Raw genomic sequence first — 10,350 nt, forward strand, 5'->3', positions numbered from 1 at the left:
TCCCCTATATATATATATATATACAACCACATATATATATATATATATATATATATATATATGCAGTCAGATATATATCCCTCCATCTTTAACTGGCTTGTAGCTGTGCAATTTAAGCCATGCAAAGCACAGGAAGAGTGCTACTCTCAGGAGCATGAAGAACAGAAGAGCGGAAGAGCTAAATATAAGAAACGAGGAGGAAAAAAAAAATCTGTCAAGAGGACAAAGGGGTAGAACCAGCAGACAAGTCTTGACCGGGTCACTCATTAAACGGCGGGTACATAGGAATCTCAAAGTCATCGCTGTTGAAGTTGGCGGGCTGGTCCAGCATAGACAACACATCCTACAACAGATATAAGGAACAAAAAGTAAGTGACACAGAACAGGAAAGTAAAACGAGTACTTGAAACAGAATGAGCTCCAATCACTCACAGGAAACATATCTTGCTGGTTGCCCTGAGCATGAGGATGCTGCTCTGCATTATTCTGCGCATGCTGCTGGCCCTGCCACTGGGGCCACACTGCTTCTGCTGCCCGAGACGGGAACTGTGCACCAGACTGAGAGCCATCTGCAACAAGAGTACAGAAGAGTGAGAGTGTGTACCAGTATAACTCAGACACAGAGACTCACCCATGTATGCACACAACCTACCGTAACCGTTGGTGTTGAGGTTGGCACGAGCATTGATTTGTGGGTAGTTTGCACCGCTGGTGGGGGTGGGAGCAGCACCTGTAGGCATCTGGCCAAAAGTGTTGGAAGAGCCACCTCCGAATCCTCCCATGGGAGCAAACGGTGGCGACATGGTTTTTGCTGCCTGGGGAGCCACCTGCTGGTTAGAGTAGAAAGAGTAACTACTTATTCACTAATAGTTATGAAGGGTCAAATAAGTGATTAATAACTGGGATACACGCCTGTAAAACTACCATGTTTCAAGAATAACTAAACGCACCAACTAAAATGAGCAGAATTAGACCATGAATCTGTTGTACCAGCTTACCTGGTTATTAAACTGTGGTCTGGCTGCAGCTCCAGAACCAGGCCATCCTCCTGCTGGTCCTCCATGGAGGGGGCTGCTAGTGCTGGAGGGGGTAACTGACTGTCCATTCTGACGAGACATCTGAGCCAGCATCTGTCCCGCTGAGTGGGCAGGCTGGGCCATCTGTGGAGTCATACTGACCGGTCTGCGAAAAAGTGACGAGAGTGAGAGCTCTGTTTCCTGCCGGTCACATACTGGGACATAATAAAATTGTCCGATTCTATTATTCAATGTGGTAGAAGTCCATTAAAATAAACATTGAAACCTATTTCTACACACAAAGAACACTGTGAATTCAAGTTCAGCAGTAAATTTGAGCTAGCAGAACAAGGAGGTAAGCTACTTTAAACATACTGCACAGTTCATGCTTTTCACTTTCTGAATAAATCAAAATCTTTGCCAGGCAGCATCTGCTCCCGCTTAAAGCCTTTGTTCTCCTTTACCCTTTATGTGGACTACACGCAGTTCACAACTGAGGGAACTGGGAGTGTTCCCATGGGCTGTTGTTGCACATTAGCCAATGTTACACAGAAACTGTGCCCTTGCCAGGTCTGATCTCTTCACACATGCAAACCGGTTGGATGGTTACATCACCCACTGTCTTCTGATGGGCTAACTTCCAGGAGGACTACAGAGCAGCAGCACCCAGTGTTTGTGACCCCTCCCTCATCCTCTTGCCAGTGTGGAGGTACCGGAAAGAAACTGTACAACTACCAAGGTAATTTACCCTTCTTGACTGAAAATGGTGACTTCTCTACTCAATCGATACAAGTTTGAGTCTGAATCCAATTAGGAATATAAGAGACGCCACGAACCTTTGCAGCAACAAAGATTAGAGCAGGATGTCTCACTCTGGGAAATATTAGGCTCATTACCTGCTTAGTGTGGGACATAACGGTGGATTTAGCCTTTCATTTACAAGTCATGCAATTTATTCTAATCATGCCCCTGTTAAAAGGCATGTGTTAACATATCGAGAAAAATGTAATTTTGCTGTCACTAAATAACTAAGTTATAGTATTTCCCGGCAATGTCGGTTTTTGTTTTCATTGCGTGCTTTGATGCTGACATGATGAAAACATGATAAAGCATAATAGGTCCCCTTTGAGATCTGGCGTTCATGTAAACATATGCAAAGACTTCCTACCTGTATGTGTCAGTGGAACGACCAGCAGCGAAGTTGTTGGCTGGAGCGTAGATCTGAGTGGATGGAGTAGCGGTGGAGGGCATGCCCTTGGTCTGATCAGGCCCTTGGAAAAGGGAGGGGTAGAGCTCTGTCTTCTCAACGCTCTTGCTGAGGTCCGGCCCTGCAGCTGTCACTGGCTGCACTGGCATCTGTCGACCACCAAACGGTATCAGTCAGTCAGAAGTGTTTAAATGGTGAAGAATCAGGTCAAAGTGGAAGTTTCACTGCTTGGAATTAACAATTCCTTAAAGCTCTAGTTAACTTAATTTGAGGTAATTTACTGCTGTGACGTATATCACTGCGGTCATAGTGGGAGAGGACACGCCTCTCTCGCTACTCAATACACAAAATAAACCTAAATGTTGTGGCCAATAGAAAACCAGTAAAAAGCAACCAATCACATGACAATATTGATTTACTGTATTTAATAGTGTATACACTTACTCGAGGCATTATGTGTGGAATACTTTTGTATATCATGTGGTCAGTGGCACATTTAACATGTTGATGGGTTTAATGAGCCCACAGGGAGAAACAGAGACGAGTTCCGAGAGATGATTTGACTCTGAAGGGGGGCAGCCCAACTGATATGAGGGACATAGTAGTCACAGTTTTGGGACTCTTTGGGACTTTCTTTTATATTATGCAAATTCATTTTTACACCAACAGTGGCCAAACTCTTGTGATTGTGTAATATCTTCTTTTTCTGATTCAGAATCACGATTATTTGAGTTTTCAGTCACAAATTAAAGACTGAGATCAAATGAAGAACTTTTTTGTCATGAACCTGGATGAAAACACATCCAGTTTAATTTGGGCTGAAATACTTTCAATTTTAAAATCTCTCAAAATAACCAGGTATTACTATTGCACTCAATTCAATCTTGTTTCCTGGTGAGAAAACAATCAACATCCTGCCATTGTTTCTGTAAGAAAGCCCTCTTTCACAGGAGCAAGGGACCCAAAACAAATCAGCGATAATCTGTAATCAAGCTGTACAAGTATGTTTATGTGCCCACATATGTGGGACCTAACCTGTGAGAGGGTGATTGGTCCTGCTTCATACATGCCATCTCTTGTTCCACCTCCCTCCAGGTCAGCCTGCTGCTGCTGCTGCAACTGTCTGAAAAAGCAAACAAGAGCGAGGCAGAGTGTTGATTTGTAGTCTGCCTAAAATAGTCTTATTTCCATACCCATGCCTTCTGCTGTAGAGAGAGAAATCCCAAACACCTGCTGACAAAGTAGCACTCAACCCGCCACCAGTCACCATGGCAACATAAGCGAGGACAAAAGAAGAGGAGAAAAGTCTGTTAAAAAAATACTGCTACCATGCTACACCACCTATGTCAAAAGCTTATCTCTTTAAACTATATTGAATACTAACCATGAGGAGGAAACGATAAGACATGCTTCATCTTAGCACTGCTATTCCAACACTACAGAAATTAAGAATCACCCAGAGGCAGAAATGAAAAACAAAAAACAGAAGGACCGTAGGTTGCTAGAAACAGTAGTAGTCTCCCATGAAGAAGCAGCCCCTGTTCTCCCATGCAGGGGGAGGATAGTGAGGTCAGACCTAGTCTCACCTGGTGGCTATCTGCCCCGGGTTGGGCACTACAGGATGAGGGCCATTTGGGCTGCCCTGGCCCAGGGAAGGGGGCATCGAAGCCCCAGGAGAGGACATGGGAGTGAGGGAGTCCTGAATTGAGTTTCTACAGTCCCAAATCATTGACGGGTGCAGAGGAGAAGTGTGGGGAGAGAGTGATCAGTGTGTGATATATTAAAAAGGGGTTGTGGTAGGGGTGCAAGAGGAAATGGGGATTGAGGATAATTGGTAAGCATTCAGACAGAGGGGATGTTTCACAACAGTCACATTTCAAGCTATGGGCCGTTTTATTATGTGCTGTATTTCATTGTGTAATCATGTAGGACGCGTGACTCACTTGACATTGACATTGGTACAGATGATGTACTCAATCTCTTCTGAAAACGGGTTCTGGAAAGTGAAGGAGCTGGTTCTCATCCAGAGCCACTCCCTCGATTTGGAGCGGAACCGAAACATCACGGACAGAACCTGGCCCTTCAGCTTCAACACCTGAGGACACACACGTCCAACATGCCAAACAACCCCATTATCAATGAGCAGTAGGTTTACGTGCACACACACACACACAAAAAAGCATGAACTGGGAGGTATCCGGTTTCATGGGTAATTGTTGACGGTTAAAAACTGGTGGTGCAGACAGTCTCTGTAGTATGAGAGTGAGAACAGTTTTACCTTACAACATAAATATGTCTTCATTTTACAATCAGGCAACTGTTCCACTGTTGAAACTGATGGTTTTAGACTTTTATGGTAAGTTTTGGTTTTAGTTTGACTTTAAAATATTTCAGTTTGAATACAAGGGCACCACAGTTAGTTTTCTTTTCTCTCATTTTGCTACACTTTAGTTACAGCAATGCTTATCCCATTTCGGGCCTTTGTCATATGCACATACGAACATTTAAATAGAAATATAGTTAGGCGTGATGATGACCAAAGAAAAGGGAAATTTCAAGGGAAATCTTTTCCACCCTACCCAGATTGAGTAAACCAGGTTTTTCATTTGCATAACATTTAAGTAATATGAAATTCAGTAACTTAAAAGGGAAACTCCACCAATTTTACACATCAAAGTGGGTTTACATGTCTTGAGATTACTAGTGCACGTGCAAAAAATAATTTGCATAAAGCTTTTTTGGCTCCAGTTGATGCTATCTGATGTCATTATCTGACATATAAGTCTGAAAACAAAAAAGACTCGGTCAGGCCTCTGACTGGACTGTGTATGTGGCGCTAGAGGACTTGTATTTTGAAATGTAACGCAGGCACCAGGTTTCAACAAGAAAGAATAATGTGTGGACTAAAATAACCAATGTCTGAGTTCTGATGCATCACCTCTGATTTCCTCTTTTCAAACTGTCCGTTATACGTGTGTGATGTTAAATCGGGGGAACACTTTTAAGCATGTGCAAACACACAAATGCAGCGGTACAATCACAAGAGATTAATAGAAACAAAAACACATTTTCTAAAGCACATATTCAGAGTCCACCTGCTGGAAGCTGTCTCTCAGTAAGCCCTGGTCTTCAGGGTGGGAGAGCTCTAGAATATTCTTCCCCAACAACTCCTGCAACACACAGCAGATAACAGAGTCTCCATCATTCACAATAACTTGTGGCACAAAGGGACATTAGCGGACACCTTGACCGTCTTTGTTTACCTGAGGCTGATAACCAACAGCGGCCATGCAGCGGTGGTCTACAAAGGTGAACATGCCCTGGCAGTTATGGCGGGAGATAAACTCCACTGGAACACTGATATTGTTGATGTCTGTGTCACCAGGGCAACAAGTAACCTGGAGAAAAAGTAAAGGGCAAGGACAAATTTAAATGAAATGTTCTGTGGAGGACACATGCAAGCTACAACAATCATGTTTAACAGGACCTAACAACCTACAAACTTTAAAAGCCACCATGTGGATGAATACGATTTATTTCAATATATATTACATGTCGCACAAGAATAAAAAATAAATCTGAATGGTTTTCTAGAAGTTATGAATCATATCAGTGTATTACAATGATTTCAACACCGACTGTAACAGTGTAAGTCAGATAAGACTCTGTACTGGGACCATAATATACTGCCTTTCCTACGTAACACATGCTTCTTCCACCGTCCGTAATGGTGACTTTATTCTTGGACTGTTGATTCAAGTGTCAAAGATCACTATTTTTTGTTTGTTAAGAAATTGCAGGCAATTTGTTTACATTTCCACAACCGAAGAGCATTTTAGTCCATTTTATCAGTTACACACACACACACACACACACACACACACACACACACACACACACACACACACACACAGACACAGACACACACAGACACACACAGACACACACACGACCTCCCTCATACCTGTAATCTCCCAATGGCAACTAGACAGTAGCGACTCCCCTGATTGTTTTCTGCTTCGTCATCTGTTAATGACACTCCTGAAACAAAAAAAAACAAAAATTTGATAATGTGAGAAAGAAAGTGTAAGTGAAGAAAAGTCCAATAGTTCAGAGCAAATTTCGAACAGTAGTTTTGCTTGAAATGCCCATCTCTAATTAATAGTTTTACCTGCAGGGGGCCAGGACTTGATGTAGCCTGTACAGTGGACCACTACATACTGAGGCTCTCCTTCCTTGGCTGTACCCAAACCATTCCTGAAGTGAAGGAAGACATTGTAAAATACAATAAAATCATTCAGTCGCTTTACGGTGCCTGTAATAAAATTGCTGACATTTCCACTGAGCTACATACAGTGTTTCCAAAACCAATTTTAAAATGTGTAGCTAAACTGTTCAGCTTTGCTCACCTGTTTCTATTCCTTAGAAAGTTCAGTCTATTCATCGACATTGGTTCCACCGGACACGTGCCACACCTGAAAAATAGACCACCACATGAGCAACGTATGTATCCTGGCAGGCATATTAATATAATTCATAAATGGGATGAGTCACACCTCATTCTGCAGATGAATGAGCGGCGGGCTCCCATACTCATTCTGGCTGACGATTGCTGACTCTCCTTCTTCACCGTTCCAGTCTTCAAGTCCAGCATCCTCCCTTCAAAGGCAAACAGGACACTGAATTTGAGTGCACACGTGACATTTCTTTCTCATTTCAAAAGGAGACGTTCCTTCTCCCTTATGATTGTGGCAACTCTGCGTGTTGTGTGTGCTTTGTACCCGTGTTGTTATTCTCTGCAGTGGAGAGCTGCTCCCTGAGCTTTTCTGTGTCGTCTGGGTGGAGCTGATCGTACAGGGAGGAGCCGAGCCATTCAGGCTGTGACTGGTTGAGGACGGGTGTCAGGGAGTCAGAGACATAAACGATGCGGCCAGTCTCACACGACACCACAAACAAGAAGCCATCGGCTGCCTCAAGGATGAGGTGCTTCAGCTCCTATGGACAGACAGCATCAAAGAACAAACTGTAAGGGTGAGAGATCTCACGTGAAACATGAATCGAAAGTCTTTACACATGTAAAAATTACAGCTCCTTCTTGCGATTCCTGAACTTTGGTCACTGCTACCTACACTGTTGACCTGGGGAGGGTGTATACAGACATGTGCTACTATCAATCCGATTTGACATTACAAATTCAGATTACACCAATTTGCTGCAAAAAGAGCCAGTAAAAATAGCAGCTGACCTTTAGCCACATCCTGCGAAAGTTTTAAAGGTGATAGTTTCCCTCCTCCTTTAGTCTGTTTCTATAGTCGTAGTGTGAACTACACTGACTGTAAGATCTGATGTAAGAGGTTGACTCTGTTGACTTCTACACAAGCAGTACTGCCTTGTCCGAAATCGTTGCTGACCCTGAACCTGTCGCCAGTAAAGCTCTAAGTCGTTCCTGCTCTAGTGTGGTGTGAACTCAGTGTAAGTAAGTGGCTGCAAAGATTTCACATCTGACCTTTTGCTTTATTTCTACAATTTTCTCTGTTACTCACCTGGTCAGTAAGAAATGAAGGTTTGTACGACCCATCTGCATTGGTGTTGCCACTTCCTCTCAGAGACTTCATATGAGACACTGCCATTCGTAGGATAGTTAGTTTGTCTGGTTTCCGCGCTAATGCGCTGCAAGTGGGCACCATGTCTGACAATTCTGTGATGTAGGCGGTCATCTTGTTCCGCCTCCGCCTCTCAATCTCACTGTGGTTCTCCCTGGAGTGAGGTAACGAGGGAGGCATGGGTGGAGAGGAGGGATTGAGATGGGGGAAACAGATGGGCAGGTGGACAACATGGAGTAGAGTTTAGAGTTAATGTTGCAATGTAAGTATGCCATTCAGGAAGAAGGGGTGGGAATGAGAGAAGGTGAGAGAAGTAAAGGACGCATAAAACAATAATGTGTCGCCAATGATCTATAAAAATGAGAGTGACAAAGCAAGAGAGTCTGGTCTTTCAAGGCCAGTTTGTGTGACAAAAGAGAGTAAGTGCAGAAAGAGAAAGACCCTTCAGTTATCCTGAGAGGGAGGGGGGAGACAAAAGAGACAGAGAGGACAGTTGCTCAAGAGGAAGGGATTATCGGAGTGAAAGAAGTCCCTGACACACACACACACACACAACGTTCCAGTTAGTGACACATAACAAAGTTGACGAGAGACAACCAGCTGCCTTGGGAAAAGAAGCATAACATTCTGACAGGCAACAACACAGACACAGACATACTGGACTTAAATATACTGGTAATATTGTGTTGTCAAAATGACAATGTACTGGGATCCCAGCAGGACAGGATAGAATTTGATCAGTGCATTCAATATCGATGTGGATACAAGCAGGAGAGGGAGCCTTCCACAGTGGTACAGGCCCTACCTGGCTAGTTTTTCCTTATCTGCAAAACTGTGATCTTCATCCAAAAACCTGGGGATGAAACCAACCCGCTAAAACACAGGCCCATAAATCACTACCAAAATAAAGAAAAACAAACAACCCTGAAAAGAGGGAGAACAGCATGGTGGTAACCATTGCGTCAATATTATTGCTTCCCTATACTCCCTCGGCACACATCCATTTCTCCAAATATATCCTCCTACCTGGCAAAGCGCTCTTTGTCATTGTTGGAGCCTGCCGTGTCATCGTCACACCTGAGGAATAATAATAATAATTAAAAAAAAGGACTGCTTGTTATCTCAGCAGCCCTGACAATTCAAACATTTTATATTGCACCTCTTCTTGCTTTATGCTACAACAAACTGGGACAAATGTACCTGAACAACTTGTTCCCTTCATCATCATCATCATCATCATCAAAGTCTAGCCTGCAACATGAAGAAAAGACACACGAAAAGCAGCTTTACTCAATTATTCCCACAAGAATTTAAACCACAACTATTAAAAACTAAAGTAAACCAGTCAGCAAATATACATAACACGATACCGACACATCAGCATAAGATTTACACACACACACACACACACTTACGCAGCTCGTCTTTTGTTGGTCCCTTTTGGTACAACAGCCCCGACACCGGCTTGGGTCCCACTTGCCCCCATACCCAGATCTGGGTCTTGTACCTCTATTAAACAACACAGAGCAACGGAGATGACAGGTGATTTCCTATTGCGACAGGAGCACTGAAAAAGAAACCAAACCACTCGCCGGAGCCTTTTGCTCAGAGGCCAAATAAATATAAACACACAGTGTTGAGTGTTTATGGTTAAAACCTGTGAAATAAACAACAAAAAAAACAACAAGATGAACTCCACAAATACTCTTTATTCGTGTTGGCGGTCAGCTGAGACGCTGAGCTACAGCTGCGGGTAGCAATCCGGCAACGAACCTCGTGAGCTTAAACTACGTAAAAACAAAACGTGAGTACAGAGTTGGCAGTCAGCTGACTTTGTTTTGGTTTCTGAACGTATTCAGTCGGACAAAAAAAAAAAAAAAAAAAAAAAAAAAAATACCACAAGAGCGCTGCTTTTAATCGTTAGCTCGGCTCTCGCGTCGTCACCGAGCGCTACCTATAGCATGTCAGCGGGCTAACCACTTATGCAATAACCAACTATCCCCGGCTGTGGCGTTAGCTGTGATGCTAAGCTAACTTAGCTGGAGCTGTCACGCTCTTTATGAAAGTGTTTTAAGCTTTTAAGCTGTAAAACGCTCTCAACAGACACTACGAGGGTAACTCGGTCGATGTGGCTTTTTTGTTGTTGTTTTTTTTTCTTCGCCTTACCTGGATTTGAAGAGGACATGTCCGTGTGGAATAACATAAACAAATAACTTCGGCTGTGCAAAAAAAAAAAAAAAAAAAAAGAAATCCTCACCTCCTCCCCCTCCTCCCCCACCGCCCCTCCTCCTTGCTAGCTACCTAGCAAGTGCCGATTTCTTCACGCACGCGTGCCAATACAGGGCGGAAAACCATGACTAATATTACCTCAGAGCGACCCGACTATTTAACACACACACTAAAATGAAGGATTGTCTCTTTCGGGGCTTGTTTGAACCCCCCTCTGTGTGTTTAAGATGGCGTTTGGGGCTATAGCACAGCACAAGCGCTGTTCTTCCCCCTCCTCCTATTGGACAACACGCAG

At 43.5% G+C, this 10,350-nt stretch overlaps 1 protein-coding gene across 2 annotated transcripts; it reads right to left on the reverse strand.

The window, feature by feature from the left end:
• Positions 1-161: 161 nt before the first annotated feature.
• arnt (aryl hydrocarbon receptor nuclear translocator) lies at positions 162-10,307 on the reverse strand. 2 transcript variants are annotated; one of them, XM_069142693.1, is made up of 19 exons: positions 9,993-10,307; positions 9,242-9,335; positions 9,027-9,077; positions 8,853-8,903; positions 7,767-7,980; positions 7,005-7,218; positions 6,780-6,882; positions 6,633-6,698; positions 6,395-6,480; positions 6,188-6,264; positions 5,487-5,621; positions 5,319-5,393; positions 4,167-4,318; positions 3,259-3,346; positions 2,185-2,372; positions 999-1,182; positions 653-827; positions 433-569; positions 162-343 (listed from the first exon to the last, which is right to left on the reverse strand). In XM_069142693.1, exons 1-19 carry the CDS (start codon positions 10,027-10,029, stop codon positions 260-262), a joined length of 2,211 nt encoding a protein of 736 aa, XP_068998794.1. In that variant the 5' UTR covers positions 10,030-10,307; the 3' UTR covers positions 162-259. The 2 variants fall into 2 exon arrangements, with proteins under 2 accessions (XP_068998794.1, XP_068998793.1); XM_069142692.1 differs by having other exon boundaries at positions 653-830; positions 9,993-10,083.
• Between the last annotated feature and the right edge of the window lie 43 nt (positions 10,308-10,350).

The sequence above is a fragment of the Embiotoca jacksoni genome, unplaced genomic scaffold (assembly GCF_022577435.1).
Source record: "Embiotoca jacksoni isolate LCO1_2020_lvr unplaced genomic scaffold, fEmbJac1.0.p SCAF_11, whole genome shotgun sequence".
Classification (NCBI taxonomy): domain Eukaryota; kingdom Metazoa; phylum Chordata; class Actinopteri; family Embiotocidae; genus Embiotoca; species Embiotoca jacksoni.

Excerpts from the sequence above, each read along its gene's own strand:
- arnt (XM_069142692.1), bottom strand. The coding sequence starts at position 10,029 with ATGTTATTCCACACGGACATGTCCTCTTCAAATCCAG. Across the intron at positions 831-998 it reads GACCACAGTTTAATAACCAG|CAGGTGGCTCCCCAGGCAGC; the intron begins GTAAGCTGGTAC and ends TACTCTAACCAG. Across the intron at positions 570-652 it reads CCTCAACACCAACGGTTACG|ATGGCTCTCAGTCTGGTGCA; the intron begins GTAGGTTGTGTG and ends CTCTTGTTGCAG.